General features: G+C 44.8%; 1 protein-coding gene across 4 annotated transcripts in view; it reads right to left on the bottom strand.

Moving 5' to 3' along the window:
• ZNF106 (zinc finger protein 106) overlaps positions 1 to 16,844 on the bottom strand; it is a 361,275-nt gene that overhangs the window by 243,352 nt on the left and 101,079 nt on the right. For all 4 annotated transcript variants that reach the window (XM_063947828.1, XM_063947829.1, XM_063947830.1 and 1 more), the window contains exon 2: positions 8,890 to 8,974. In XM_063947828.1, coding sequence (XP_063803898.1) covers positions 8,890 to 8,943 — 54 coding nt within the window. In that variant the 5' untranslated portion in view covers positions 8,944 to 8,974. The remainder of the gene's footprint in view (positions 1 to 8,889; positions 8,975 to 16,844) is intronic.

Here is a 16,844-nt window from a genome sequence, read left to right as displayed (position 1 = left end):
GCTGTGAGGGAATATAAGGCAAAAGATCAGATTTACCAGCTATAGCTGTGGAGACAAGGTCCGAGAGCCCTTCTCCACACAATTCCTCACCCTTGTAAGGTAAAACCTCCATATGCCTCTTTTAGTCTGCATCACCTGTCCATTGCATGTTCCACAGGACACGTCTAGCAGAAATCGACATAGCGTTGACTCTAGAACCCAGTAGACCAATGTCTCTTTGAGCATGTCATATATAAGACAGCATCTTTTATATATCCTAGGGTCAACAACATGGTATCCTTATCTAGGGTTTCAATCTCCGCTGATAAGGTATCTGTCCACGCTGCTACAGCACTATAAACCCCTGCCGACACAATCGCCGGTCTGAGTAGTGTACCAGAATGTGTGTAAATGGACTTCAAAGTACTTTTCTGCATGCTATCTGCAGGATCCCTGAGGGTAGCTGTATCTTGGTATGTCAGCGCTACCTTTTGGGTAACCGTGTCAACGCCTTGTCCACCCTAGGGAAGAATTCCCATCGTATCCTGGCCCTAGAAGGGAAAGGATACGACATGAGAATTCTTTTGGGAAACTGCAGTTTCTTGTCTGGAGATTCCCGTTCTTTTTCACACAATTAATTTGGTTCATGAGAGGGGGGAAATGTTATCTCAGCTTTCTTCCCCTTAAACATGTGTACCCTCGTGTCAGGGACAGATGGGTCATCAGTGATATGCAAAACATCTTTTATTACAATAATCATATATTGAATACTTTTCTGCCGGTTTTGGCTGTAACTTTGCATCATCGTAGTCGACACTGGAGTCGGACTCCGTGTCGGTATCAGTGTCTATTATTTTGGATAGTGGGCGTTTTGAGACTCTGAAGGTCCCTGCGACATAGGGACAGACATGGGTAGATTCCCTGTCTGTTTTCTAATCTTTTGTGCAATAAATTTACCTCAGCACTTAATTCCACATATCCAGTCAGGTGTCTGCGTTGTCAACGGAGACACCACACACACATTTGCTCCATCTCCTCCTTAGAAAGGCCTTTTACCTCAGACATGTCGACAGACACGTACCGACACCACACACTCAGGGAATCCTCGTATCTGAAGACTGTTCCCCCACAAGGCCCTTTGGAGAGACAGAGAGAGTGTATGCCAGCACACACCCTGCGCTAATACCCCAGGAAAAAAACACAATGTGTTTACCCAGTAGCGCTGTAATAATAAGATTTTACTTACCGATAAATCTATTTCTCGTAGTCCGTAGTGGATGCTGGGACTCCGTAAGGACCATGGGGAATAGCGGCTCCGCAGGAGACAGGGCACAAAATAAAAGCTTGAGATATCAGGTGGTGTGCACTGGCTCCTCCCCCTATGACCCTCCTCCAAGCCAGTTATGATACTGTGCCCGGACGAGCGTACATAATAAGGAAGGATATTGAATCCCGGGTAAGACTCATACCAGCCACACCAATCACACCGTACAACTCGTGATCTGAACCCAGTTAACAGTATGATAAATTTAAAGGAGCCTCTGAAAGGATGGCTCAACAATAATAACCCGAATTTTTTGTAACAATAACTATATACAAGTATTGCAGACAATCCGCACTAGGGATGGGCGCCCAGCATCCACTACGGACTACGAGAAATAGATTTATCGGTAAGTAAAATCTTATTTTCTCTAACGTCCTAAGTGGATGCTGGGACTCCGTAAGGACCATGGGGATTATACCAAAGCTCCCAAACGGGCGGGAGAGTGCGGATGACTCTGCAGCACCGAATGAGAGAACTCCAGGTCCTCCTCAGCCAGGGTATCAAATTTGTAGAATTTAGCAAACGTGTTTGTCCCTGACCAAGTAGCTGCTCGGCAAAGTTGTAAAGCCGAGACCCCTCGGGCAGCCGCCCAAGATGAGCCCACTTTCCTTGTGGAATGGGCTTTTACTGATTTTGGCTGTGGCAATCCTGCCACGGAATGTGCAAGCTGAATTGTACTACAAATCCAACGAGCAATCGTCTGCTTTGAAGCAGGAGCACCCAGCTTGTTGGGTGCATACAGGATAAACAGCGAGTCAGTTTTCCTGACTCCAGCCGTCCTGGAAACATATATTTTCAAGGCCCTGACAACGTCCAGCAACTTAGAGTCCTCTAAGTCCCTAGTAGCCGCAGGTACCACAATAGGTTGGTTCATGTGAAATGCAGAAACCACCTTAGGTAGAAATTGAGGACGAGTCCTCAATTCCGCCCTGTCAGAATGAAAATTTAGGTAAGGGCTTTTACATGATAAAGCCGCCAATTCTGACACACGCCTAGCTGAAGCCAAGGCCAACAGCATCGACACCTTCCACGTGAGATATTTTAAATCTACCGTAGACAATGGTTCAAACCAGTGTGATTTTAGAAATCTCAACACAACATTGAGATCCCAAGGTGCCACTGGAGGCACAAAAGGAGGCTGTATGTGCAGCACCCCTTTCACAAATGTCTGAACTTCAGGTACTGAAGCCAGTTCTTTCTGGAAGAATATCGACAGGGCCGAAATTTGAACCTTAATGGACCCTAATTTTAGGCCCATAGACAGTCCTGTTTGCAGGAAATGCAAGAAACGACCCAGTTGAAATTCCTGTGTAGGGGCCTTCTTGGCCTCACACCACGCAACATATTTACGCCAAATGCGGTGATAATGTTTTGCGGTTACTTCCTTTCTGGCTTTTACCAGAGTAGGGATGACTTCTTCTGGAATGCCCTTGTCCTTCAGGATCCGGCGTTCAACCGCCATGCCGTCAAACGCAGCCGCGGTAAGTCTTGGAACAGACAAGGCCCCTGCAGTAGCAGGTCCTGTCTTAGAGGTAGAGGCCACGGTTCGTCCGTGAGCATCTCTTGAAGTTCCGGGTACCAAGACCTTCTTGGCCAATCCGGAACCACGAGTATAGTTCTTACTCCTCTCCTTCTTATGATTCTCAATACTTTCGGTATGGAGGGGCAGAGGAGGGAATACATACACTGACTGGTACACCCACGGCGTTACCAGAGCGTCCACTGCTATTGCCTGAGGGTCCCTTGACCTGGCGCAATATCTGTCCAGTTTTTTGTTTAGACGTGACGCCATCATGTCCACCTTTGGTCTTTCCCAACGGTTTACAATTTGGTGGAAGACTTCTGGGTGAAGTCCCCACTCTCCCGGGTGAAGGTCGTGTCTGCTGAGGAAGTCTGCTTCCCAGTTGTCCACTCCCGGAATGAACACTGCTGACAGTGCTATCACATGATTTTCCGCCCAGCAAAGAATCCTTGCAGTTTCTGCCATTGCCCTCCTGCTTCTCGTGCCGCCCTGTCTGTTTATGTGGGCGACTGACGTGATGTTGTCCGACTGGATCAACACCGCCTGACCCTGAAGCAGAGGTTTTGCTTGAATTAAGGCATTGTAAATGGCCCTTAGTTCTAGAATGTTTATATGAAGAGATGTTTCCATGCTTGACCACAAGCCCTGGAAATTCCTTCCCTGTGTGACTGCTCCCCAGCCTCTCAGGCTGGCCTCCGTGGTTACCAGGATCCAATCCTGAATGCCAAATCTGCGGCCCTCTAGTAGATGAGCCCTCTGAAGCCACCACAGGAGAGACACCCTTGTCCTTGGCGACAGGGTTATCCGTTGATGCATCTGAAGATGCGATCCGGACCATTTTCCCAGTAGATCCCACTGAAAAGTTCTTGCATGGAATCTTCCGAATGGAATCGCTTCGTAAGAAGCCACCATTTTTCCCAGGACCCTTGTGCACTGATGCACTGAGACCTGTCCTGGTTTTAGGAGGTTCCTGACTAGCTCGGATAACTCCCTGGCCTTCTCCTCCGGGAGAAACACCTTCTTCTGGACTGTGTCCAGAATCATTCCTAAGAACAGTAGACGTGTCGTTGGAATCAGCTGCGATTTTGGAATATTTAGAATCCGTCCGTGCTGACTTAGCACTACCTGAGATAGTGCCACTCCGACTTCTAACTGTTCCTTGGTTCTTGCCCTTATCAGGAGATCGTCCAAGTAAGGGATAATTAAGATGCCTTTTCTTCGTAGAAGAATCATCATTTCGGCCATTACCTTGGTAAAGACCCGAGGCGCCGTGGACAATCCAAACGGCAGCGTCGGAAACTGATGACAGTTTTGTACTACAAACCTGAGGTACCCTTGGTGAGAAGGATATATTGGGACGTGGAGATAAGCATCCTTGATGTCCAGCGACACCATATAGTCCCCCTCTTCCAGGTTCGCTATCACCGCTCTGAGTGACTCCATCTTGAATTTGAACCTTTTTATGTAAGTGTTCAAAGATTTTAGATTTAATATTGGTCTCACCGAGCCGTCCGGCTTCGGTACCACAAATAGTGTGGAATAATACCCCTTCCCCTGTTGTAAGAGGGGTACCTTGATTATCACCTGCTGGGAGTACAGCTTGTGAATGGCTTCCAGAACTGCCTCCCTGTCGGAGGGAGACTTTGGTAAAGCAGACTTCAGGAACCGATGAGGAGGAAACGCCTCGAATTCCAGTTTGTACCCCTGTGATACTACCTGTAGAATCCAGGGATCCACTTGCGAGTGAGCCCACTGCGCGTTGAAATACTTGAGACGGGCCCCCACCGTGTCTGAGTCTGCTTGTAAAGCCCCAGCGTCATGCTGAAGACTTGGCAGAAGCAGGGGAGGGCTTCTGCTCCTGGGAAGCGGCTGCATGGTGCTGCCTTTTTCCTCTTCCTCTGCCCTTGGGCAGAAAAGAGTGACCTTTTGCTCGCTTGTACTTATGGGAACGAAAGGACTGAGTTTGAAAAGACTGTCTTTTTCTGTTGATGTGAAGTAACCTGGGGTAAAAAGGTGGATTTTCCAGCCGTTGCCGTGGCCACCAGGTCTGTTAGACCAGCCCCAAATAACTCCTCCCCCTTATACGGCAATACTTCCATGTGCCGTTTGGAATCTGCGTCCCCTGACCACTGTCTGGTCCATAATGCTCTTCTGGCAGAGATGGACATTGCGCTTACTCTTGATGCCAGGGTACAAATATCCCTCTGCGCATCACGCATATATAGCAATGCATCCTTTAAATGTTCTATAGTTAACAGAATATTGTCCCTATCCAGGGTATCAATATTCTCAGTCAGGGAATCCGCCCATGCGACTCCAGCACTGCACATCCAGGCTGATGCGATTGCTGGTCGCAGTATAACACCAGTATGTGTGTATATACTTTTCAGGATATTTTCCAGCCTCCTATCAGCTGGTTCTTTGAGGGTGGCCGTATCAGGGGACGGTAACGCTACTTGTTTAGATAAACGTGTGAGCGCCTTATCTACCCCTAGGGGGTGTTTCCCACCGTGCCCTAACCTCTGGCGGGAAAGGGTATAGTGCTAATAACTTATTAGAAATTAGCTGTTTTTTATCAGGGGAAACCCACGCTTTATCACACACCTCATTTATTTCCTCAGACTCAGGAAAAACTATTGGCAGTTTTTTCACACCCCACATAATACCCGCCTTTGAGGTATTTGTAGTGTCAGAAAGGTTCAATGCCTCTTTCATTGCCGTGATCATGTAACGTGTGGCCCTACTGGACATTACGTTTGTCTCGTCACCGTCGACACTAGATTCAGTATCTGTATCTGGATCCGTGTCGACCCACTGAGGTAGCGGCCGTTTTAGGGCCCCTGAGGGTGTCTGAGACACCTGAACAGGCACTAATTGATTTGCCGGCTTTCTCATGTCGTCAACAGTTTTTTGTAAATTGCTGACATTATCACTTAATTGCTTAAACACAATCATCCAGTCAGGTGTCGACTCCCTAGGGGGTGACATCACTAACACAGGCAACTGCTCCGCCTCCACCTCATTTTCCTCCTCATACATGTCGACACACGCGTACCGACACACAGCACACACACCGGGAATGCTCTGATAGAGGACAGGACCCCACTTAGCCCTTTGGAGAGACAGAGGGAGAGTCTGCCAGCACACACCCAGCGCTATATATATACAGGGATAACCTTATATAAGTGTTAATCCCTTATAGCTGCTGTTAATCTAGTTATTTGCTGCCAAAATGCCCCCCCTTCTCTTTTTTACCCTGAATCAGATGCAGTACTGCAGGGGAGAATCAGGGAGCCGTCCTTCCAGCGGAGCTGTGAGGGAATAATGGCGCCAGTGTGCTGAGGAGATAGGCCCCGCCCCTTCACGACGTCCTTAACTCCCGCTTTTTTGTGTAAAATGGCAGGGGAAAAAATACATCCATATAGCCCTGGAGCTATATGTGATGTATTCCTTTTGCCAGCTAAGGTATATGTGTGTTATATTGCGTCTCAGGGCGCTCCCCCCCAGCGCCCTGCACCCTCAGTGACCGGAGTGTGAAGTGTGCTGAGAGCAATGGCGCACAGCTGCGGTGCTGTGCGCTACCTTAGTCTTGAAGACAGGATGTCTTCTGCCGCCGCTTTCACCGGACCTTCGTCTCTTCTGGCTCTGTAAGGGGGACGGCGGCGCGGCTCCGGTGACCCATCCAGGCTGAACCTGTGATCGTCCCTCTGGAGCTAACGTCCAGTAGCCTAAGAAGCCCAATCCACTCTGCACTCAGGTGAGTTCGCTTCTTCTCCCCTTAGTCCCACGATGCAGTGAGCCTGTTGCCAGCAGGACTCACTGAAAATAAAAAAACCTAACTAAACTTTTATTCTAAGCAGCTCTGGAGAGCTACCTAGTTTGCACCCTTCTCGGCCGGGCACAAAAATCTAACTGGCTTGGAGGAGGGTCATAGGGGGAGGAGCCAGTGCACACCACCTGATATCTCAAGCTTTTATTTTGTGCCCTGTCTCCTGCGGAGCCGCTATTCCCCATGGTCCTTACGGAGTCCCAGCATCCACTTAGGACGTTAGAGAAACTATTATTTGCTGTCAATTATGTGCCCCCCCCCCACTCTTCTCTGAAACCCCCTTTCACCGTGGATAAGCAGGGGAGAGTCCGGGGAGCTTCCTCTCAGCTGCGCTGTGGAGAAAATGGCGCTGGTGAGTGCTGAGGAAGAAGCCCCGCCCCCTCGGCGGCGGGCTTCTGTCCTGCTTAAATATAATAAAAACTGGCGGGGGCTCTTTATATATACAGTGCCTAGCTGTATATATATATCTCTTTTGCCAGAAATGAGGTTTATATTGCTGCCCAGGGCGCCCCCCCTGCGCCCTGCACCCTTATAGTGACTGCCGTGTGTGAGGTGTGTGGGAGCAATGGCGCACAGCTGCACTGCTGTGAGTTACCTCAGTGAAGATCATGAAGTCTTCTGCCGCCTCTGAAGTCTTATTTTTCTTCTCATACTCACCCGGCTTCTATCTTCCGGCTCTGCGAGGAAGATGGCGGCGCGGCTCCGGGACGAACTCCAGGGTGAGACCTGTGTTCTGACTCCCCCTGGAGCCAATGGTGTCCAGTAGCCTAAGAAGCAGAGCCTTGAAACTCACAGAAGTAGGTCTGCTTCTCTCCCCTCAGTCCCTCGATGCAGGGAGTCTGTTGCCAGCAGACTCCCTGAAAATAAAAAATAAACCTAACAAATATACTTTCTGTCAGGAAGCTCAGGAGAGCTCCCTGAAGTGCACCCATCTCCTCTGGGCACAGTATCAAACTGAGGTCTGGAGGAGGGGCATAGAGGGAGGAGCCAGTGCACACCAGATCTAAAGTCTTTCTTAAAGTGCCCATGTCTCCTGCGGAGCCCGTCTATCCCCATGGTCCTTACGGAGTCCCCAGCATCCTCTAGGACGTAAAAGAAAAATGGATAAGTGGAAAGTGATAATGCACCAGCCAATCATTATGGGTTTGAAAAATAACAGTTAGTAGCTGACTGGCTGGTGAGTCATCATCACCTCTCCAGGATTAATACATCTGCCCCAGAATTTGAGAGCAGATAAGAACCACTTGGCCCATCTAATCTAGCCTAACAATGTGGACACAAAGATATGCTTCTACCCATTTGTTGTATATAAAACCCATTGTTTCCCAATAGCAGTAAACAATAGCAGAATCTGGTCACTATAGTAGATGGGCATTGATCTCCTTCCTCCACTTCTCTATATAGCTACTATTTTTGGAAGCATATTCAAAGTTCTCACATAAAATACAGTACATGTATGTGCAAAGCTCTTGCATAACTTTAATGTAAACATGTACACTTTCTTGAACATAGATAAATATATTCTCTGAACTTGTCACATGTAAGGGAAAAAGGTGAAGTCTTATACAAGTACGTTTTGTTTGTCAGCAGGAAACTGGCATAATGAAGTACTGTATAAGAGAAAAGCCTATCTGCTCCCTTAACTACTGGCTATTCTCAGCAGTCTGGAAATAAGGAATGCTAGCATTATACAGTTATGGCAGAAGCTCTCACACGCAGTCCTCAAGGCACCCCAACGGTCTAGGGGGTAATTCATATCTGATCGCAGCAGCAAATTTGTTAGCTAATGGGCAAAACCATGTGCACTGCAGGGGGGGCAGATATAACATTTGCAGACAGAGTTAGATTTGGGTGGGTTATTTCGTTCTTGTGCAGGGTACATACCGGCTGCTTTATTTTTACACAGCAATTTAGATTTCAGTTTGAACACACCCCACCCAAATCTAACTCTCTCTGCGCACGTTATATCTGCCCCTCCTGCAGTGCAGCATGGTTTTGCCCATTAGCTAACAAATTTCATTGCTGCGAATCAGATCTGAATTAGGCCCTAGGTTTTAAGTTTAACCATGCTTGGCCACAGGTGACTTATTTAACACATCAGTCAATTTGATGTAACCATCTGTGCTGAGCCATGGATATACCTAACACCTAGATCGTTGGGGTTGCCCGAGGGCCACGTCTGAGAACCTCTGAGTTATGGTAATAGGACACTTTCTACATAAGCATGCAGATTACCTTTTTGGAACTGTATACAATTTGGCACAAGATGCATTTTCGTTCCCGCATCATTGCATTTAGTCAATGGAACCTCAAGCCATAGCTGTTAGAAGATGACAAAATTGAATACAACAAGTTAATAGACAGAAAATGCATTGCATCTCACTATGTAAAATGCTGAAATATAGATTGTCAGAAGACCCAGGCTTTACCATTAGTTTGCTACTTTGAAAACAATATCTTCTGAGTAATCTGAAAAGCCATGTTATTAATACTAACAGCACATTACTTCTTCAGTAGAGAGTGTGGGTTGATCTTAAGACCATCTTAATATCAACATTCATTATGCAGACAGTGATAGAATGTCAGAATATCATCCGTGGTGACGTACATGCTCAATGCTCTTGAGGACTGCAAAAGCATTTTCTGAATCCCGGCGGTCATGTGATTGGCACTTCCGGGTTAGACCTCTGCTGTTATGGTATTTCTCCACTACCTCCATCCCTCCCCCAGGTGCTAAGCCTAATGGGCCCTACACACTGCGTGATCCGCCGCCGAGCTGCCCGACAGGGGGGCAGTGATGGGGGTTCACTCCGCCCGTCACCCAGCTCCATAGCAGTGCACGCAAATATGGGCGAGATCGTCCATATTGGCCTGCATGCACAAACGACGGGGCACCAGCGATCAGCGATGAACAATGTGCGACACTGAAAGATATGAAAGGTATCTCGTTTATTAATGAATGAGATCGTTCATATCTTTCACTAATATCGCCAAGTGTGTAGGGTCTATAACACCCCACTCTTGCAGCCTAACCCTAATGTGGACTTTTTGACTACATCCCCTTCAACGTGCTGTAATTGAACTAAACTTATTTCTCATGATACACATGTACACAATGGACAGCATAAAAAAAACAACAACAAAAAAACTAGTTACTTGGTCATAGGTGATTCCTGAAAGGAAGAAATGACCCAATCATCACCCAATGCCCGTGACATCTCAGACTATGATTTTGTATGGTAACACATACTTTTCCAGAGACATTTTATACAAGTATGTATTTTGCATAAAAATTCTGTTAAGGGTCAAATATACAGCAAAACTCCATTAATGTGTGTATATTATTATTATTATTATATATATTATATATATATATATATATATATATATATATATATATATATATATATATATATATATATATATACACACACACACACACACAAACATGTGAAGTCCTATTGATGACGGACGAAACGCGTTGGGACTACCTGCTGACATTTCCTCTTATGGACAGATAAGCCATATATAATTTTGAATTCTGTACGCATGCATTCCAGCTATTTATGGACAGATAAGCTTGATATAATATTTTATTCTGTACGCATGATATACAGCTATTCATGTATTTTTATGTCATTACGTATATTAAATATTTTTATCTTCTATATATACACTGCCCAGGCTATATATTGATTGCATTTTGGGAATATGCTGTTTCCCTAATTGAGCCTAACGACTTCTTTTCAGTGATATATTTTGAAATTTGAATTTTAAAAAACAGTACACACTATGTTTGCTTTCCTTTGTTTTTTCTACATGTATTAAGCGACAAAGAAGTACCGCTTGAATTAAGCTTCTCTGGTTCTCGGTTAAGTTGTTCTAACTGGTTTTAACATACCTTTTCTCGATACCTTCATTTTTTCACCTGGTTATACAAATTACACTCTTGGGTGCTTATATTCACCAATTCTTTTTTTTATATATATATATATATATATATATATATATATATATACATACATACATACATACACACACTGCTCAAAAAAATAAAGGGAACACTAATAAAAAACATCCTAGATATGAATTAATAAAATATTCTTATTACATACTTTGTTCTTTACATAGTTGAATGTGCTGACAACAAAATCACACAAAAATTATCAATGGAAATCAAATTTATTAACCCATGGAGGTCTGGATTTGGAGTCACACTCAAAATGAAAGTGGAAAAACACACTACAGGCTGATCCAACTTGGATGTAATGTCCTTAAAACAAGTCAAAATGAGGCTCAGTAGTGTGTGTGGCCTCCACGTGCCTGTATGACCTCCCTACACCGCCTGGGCATGCTCCTGATGAGGTGGCGGATGGTCTCCTGAGGGATCTCCTCCCAGACATGGACTAAAGCATCCGCCAACTCCTGGACTGTCTGTGGTGCAACGTGGCATTGGTGGATGGAGCGAGACATGATGTCCCAGATGTGCTCAATTGGATTCAGGTCTGGGGAACGGGCAGGCCAGTCCATAGCATCAATGCCTTCGTCTTGCAGGAACCGCTGACACACTCCAGCCACATGAGGTCTAGCATTGTCTTGCATTTGGAGGAACCCAGGGCCAACCCCACCAGCATATGGTCTCACAAGGGGTCTGAGGATCTCATCTCGGTACCTAATGGCAGTCAGGCTACCTCTGGCGAGCACATGGAGGGCTGTGCGGCCCCCCAAAGAAATGCCACCCCACACCATTACTGACCCACTGCCAAACCGGTCATGCTGGAGGATGTTGCAGGCAGCAGAACGTTCTCCTTGGCATCTCCAGACTCTGTCACGTCTGTCACATGTGCTCAGTGAGAACCTGCTTTCATCTGTGAAGAGCACAGGGCACCAGTGGCGAATTTGCCAATCTTGGTGTTCTCTGGCAAATGTCAAACGTCCTGCACGGTGTTGGGCTGTAAGCACAACCCCCACCTGTGGACGTCGGGCCCTCATACCACCCTCATTGAGTCTGTTTCTGATCGTTTGAAGAGACACATGCACATTTGTGGCTTGCTGGAGGTCATTTTGCAGGGCTCTGGCAGTGCTCCTCCTGTTCCTTCTTGCATAAAGGCGGAGGTAGCGGTCCTGCTGCTGGGTTGTTGCCCTCCTACGGCCTCCTCCACGTCTCCTGATGTACTGGTCTGTCTCCTGGTAGCGCCTCCATGCTCTGGACACTACACTGACAGACACAGCAAACCTTCTTGCCACAGCTCGCATTGATGTGCCATCCTGGATGAGCTGCACTACCTGAGCCACTTGTGTGGGTTGTACACTCCGTCTCATGGTACCACTAGAGTGAAAGCACCGCCAGCTTTCAAAAGTGACCAAAACATCAGCCAGAAAGCATAGGAGCTGAGAAGTGGTCTGTGGTCACCACCTGCAGAACAACTCTTGTATTGGGGGTGTCTAGCTAATTGCCTATAATTTCCACCTGTTGTCTATTCCATTTGCACAACAGCACGTGAAATTGATGGTCAGTGTTGCTTCCTAAGTGGACAGTTTGATTTCACAGAAGTGTGATTGACTTGGAGTTACATTGTGTTGTTTAAGTGTTCCCTTTATTTTTTTGAGCAATATATATATATATATATATATATATATATATATATATACATACACACACACACACATTATATATATATATATATATATATATATATATATACACACACATATATATATTACTCTTAGAAAGTGTCAGTCATTTTTAGATGTCTGTTCTAGGTGTTATGGATTAAAATGGGCGACACAACAACATTTTGTGGTGTATTTTTTGTGTAACATGAACAGGAACCACAATTAGTGCACTGCGTCCATTTGCATGGTTCGATTGGGAATAGGTTACTATTCTCAATCGTAGTCCACGTGGATGGTAAAGGCATATCAGGTTCATGGCAATATTGTTGTACCTCTATTATATTATAGTCCGCTGTGGGAAACTGTGCTTGTTGCAGAACTTAGAAGCCTAGGAAAACAGAGCATTTGTAGTTGAGGCCAGTTATATGCAGATGGTAATCTGAAAGCATTTGGCCAGTTGAAAAACAAATTTGCGCTTCCCTCACACAATTTTTCTTTCAATTTGAAATTGTGCTAAATACTCCCTCCACCATATTTTTTATACCATCACTATTCACAAGAATCATACAAAGTTCTTACAAACATAGAATTTGACGGCAGATAAGAACCACTTGGCCCATCTAGCCTGGCTTTTTTTTTTTTTTTTACACTATTTTTATTTCTAACCTTGTTTGCTCCTTATTTCTTTTGTAAGGATATCCTTATGTCTATCCCATGCATGTTTAAATCGCTCTACTGTCTTAGCTTCTACCACCTCTGATGGGAGGCTATTCCACTTGTCCACTACCCTTTCTGTGAAGAAATTTTTCCTCAAATTTCCCCTGAACCTCCCACCCCCCTCCTCCCCTCCAGACTCAGTGCATGTCCTCGTGTCCTATTGCTGCTCTTCATTTGGAGAATGTTTCCATCCTGGACTTTGTTAAAACCCTTGATATATTTGAAAGTTTCTTTCATGTCCCCCCTTTCCCTTCTCTGCTCCAAACTATACATATTGATATTTCTTAGTCTTTCTGGGTATGTTTTGTGATGTAGGCCATGCACCATTTTAGTTGCCCTTCTTTGTACAGTTTCTAATGTATTAATATCCCTTTGAAGATATGGGGGTATATGCAATTGCGGTCGAATTCCCTAAATTGTCGAAAAACTGGACTTTTTCGCCCAAAAAAAAAAAATCGACAATGCAATTCAGTACTTTCCGTCAAAAAAACTGACTTTCAAAATTCGACTTTTTGAAATTCGACATTTGTCAAATTCGACTTTTCTGCAATGGTACAAATGCGGCAATTCGACAAAAGTTTATTCAATTGAAGTTTGGAAATTCGACAACAGTACTTTTAGACAGTAAATTCGTCATTTTCAATCCGCCACACTTTGGTGGGTGAATCTAATAAAAAAAATTTAAAACATGTTTTTTTTGGTGTTTTTTTTATTGGTAATAGCATATCTATTTATATTAGAAGGGATTAGGTACTTGGTTTGTCTTTTTGGGAGGCACAAGTATTATTTATATATTTAAAAAAATTTTTTTTTTTTTTTTTTTTTTTTTTAGATGGAATGGTAAAATCCCGGAAAAAAATGCCGGTCCTGGTTCTAAAAATCCGGGGGGAAAATGGACAGGGGATTCCCCGTATTTTTAAAACCAGCACCGGGCTCTGCGCCTGGTGCTGGTGCAAAAAATACGGGGGACAAAAAGAGTAGGGGTCCCCCGTATTTTTTACACCAGCATCGGGCTCCACACTAGCTGGACAGATAATGCCACAGCCGGGGGTCACTTTTATACAGCGCCCTGCGGCCGTGGCATTAAATATCCAACTAGTCACCCCTGGCCGGGGTACCCTGGGGGAGTGGGGACCCCTTCAATCAAGGGGTCCCCCCCCCAGCCACCCAAGGGCCAGGGGTGAAGCCCGAGGCTGTCCCCCCCCATCCAAGGGCTGCGGATGGGAGGCTGATAGCCTTGAGAAAATGTAAAGAATATTGTTTTTTCCTGTAGTACTACAAGTCCCAGCAAGCCTCCCCCGCAAGCGGGTACTTGGAGAACCACAAGTACCAGCATGCGGGAGAAAAACGGGCCCGCTGGTACCTGTAGTACTACTGGGGAAAAAAATACCCAAATAAAAACAGGAGACACACACCTTGAGAGTAAAAATAAGAATTTACTTACCGATAATTCTATTTCTCGTAGTCCGTAGTGGATGCTGGGAACTCCGTAAGGACCATGGGGAATAGCGGCTCCGCAGGAGACTGGGCACATCTAAAGAAAGCTTTAGGACTATCTGGTGTGCACTGGCTCCTCCCCCTATGACCCTCCTCCAAGCCTCAGTTAGGATACTGTGCCCGGACGAGCGTACACAATAAGGAAGGATTTTGAATCCCGGGTAAGACTCATACCAGCCACACCAATCACACCGTACAACTTGTGATATGAAACCCAGTTAACAGCATGATAACAGAGGAGCCTCTGAATAGATGGCTCACAACAAGAACCCGATTAGTTACGGTAACAATAACTATGTACAAGTATTGCAGACAATCCGCACTTGGGATGGGCGCCCAGCATCCACTACGGACTACGAGAAATAGAATTATCGGTAAGTAAATTCTTATTTTCTCTGACGTCCTAGTGGATGCTGGGAACTCCGTAAGGACCATGGGGATTATACCAAAGCTCCCAAACGGGCAGGAGAGTGCGGATGACTCTGCAGCACCGAATGAGAGAACTCCAGGTCCTCCTCAGCCAGGGTATCAATTTGTAGAATTTTGCAAACGTGTTTGCCCCTGACCAAGTAGCTGCTCGGCAAAGTTGTAAAGCCGAGACCCCTCGGGCAGCCGCCCAAGATGAGCCCACCGTCCTTGTGGAATGGGCTTTTATTGATTTAGGCTGCGGTAATCCTACCGCAGAATGCGCCAGCTGAATAGTGCTACAAAACCAGCGCGCAATAGACTGCCTAGAAGCAGGAGCACCCAGCTTGTTGGGTTCCATCAGGATAAACAGCGAGTCAGTCTTCCTGACTCCAGCCGAACAAGGAAAAAAGAAACCAATCTGTGCGCAACAGGATTAACTTTTAAAATATAATAATTTTATTAATAATCCAAAAATATGGATAGATAAAATAAAATATACAGTATATACTATCTGATTCAGAGGTGACCTCACAATATTATTGAACAATTTTAGCAGATTTTAAACCATCTAGAACTTATGAAAAAACCCGCAATGATGCCATAATCACTTTAAACTTAAATAATGGTATCGTATTCAAAATATAATCCCTTAATGAAAAATCCCAATACAGTGCACTGATTCATTAAACGTAATTGTCCACATATGCTGGCCAGCCTGTATTCAAATAAGGTGTATTTCACCTAGAGATTTAATCCAAAAGAATCAGTTTACTTTGTATGGATAATGTCTATAGCACAGTACTGTGATTAAAATGAGGAAAAATCACCATATAATTAGACCATTTAAATATCCTATGATTAGGTACCGTCAGTAGTAACAAGTGTCTCCTTTGGTTGAACGGTAAATATCCTCCCCGTGTCACCGATATGTATAGCTGTTCAGTGGGGATATATTTGCAGAGCAGCCGTCTCCTGCTGGCTCTCGTACTTGTGCTGATTCACTTGCTGTGATCACCCGAGACCTCCGTCATCTGTATTTCACATACCGGCATTCACTGCATCGCCCGGTCACTCACAAAACAGTGCGGCTAGATTTTCTTTAGCAGCCGGTGTCCAATATACGGTGATGCACGGAGTCCCTTGCAGCGGGTTATGGGTGTAATAATTCACCAGCAATCACGGCAGTGGTGGCTGACATTCACCGTAATGCCTGAAGGCTATCAGTTAGTACAACTGAATTTACCTTTGTAGCCGGAGTCCGGTGTACCAAATGTACAGAGTCCTTTGCAGCGGATTCAGTGAGGATAAAAATTACCCAATATTCAGGGCAGCAATAGATGATCCAAATAGAGGTCACTCCAGAGCTATTACCTAACGCGTTTCTCGACCATTAGCCCCGGTCGTTTCATCAGAGGTAGATAAAAGGAAGTTCCCATCTAGCCGTATTTAAAGCCCCATACTAATTATCTAAATACAAACAGCTGATAGTCTTCTTCAACTCCCTGGAACAAATTTAAAGTGATAACAGACATACATTCACATAATAGAACCAAATACCCAAATACTCAGGAATGGAATAGATAACACATGGATATAAATGTAACCCCATTTCATCAATCTAAAATAGTCATTTCAGTAACAAAACCAAATTAATAAATACACCAATGAGGTATTATACAATCTCGAATAGTGACATAAATATATGCTTTAATATAAATACATACTTTATAAGTAAATAACCATGATTAAATAATTAAAATAATTAAATAAATAAATAAATGAATAACATTTTACTAATAATAGTGATATTATGCTAATTGTGTATATTTCAATGAAACCTACAGGTACATGTTAAATACATCTGTGGAGTCGACCGAAGGGAGAAGACAGACACAATCCGGAGAGATATATTTAAACTCATCCAGAGTATGTCTGGCAGCCATCCGTCAAAC

The sequence above is a fragment of the Pseudophryne corroboree genome, chromosome 12, assembly GCF_028390025.1.
Source record: "Pseudophryne corroboree isolate aPseCor3 chromosome 12, aPseCor3.hap2, whole genome shotgun sequence".
NCBI lineage: Eukaryota > Metazoa > Chordata > Amphibia > Anura > Myobatrachidae > Pseudophryne > Pseudophryne corroboree.
Note: the sequence above shows the minus strand (reverse complement) of the source record. Positions and strands in the feature narration are given on the sequence as shown.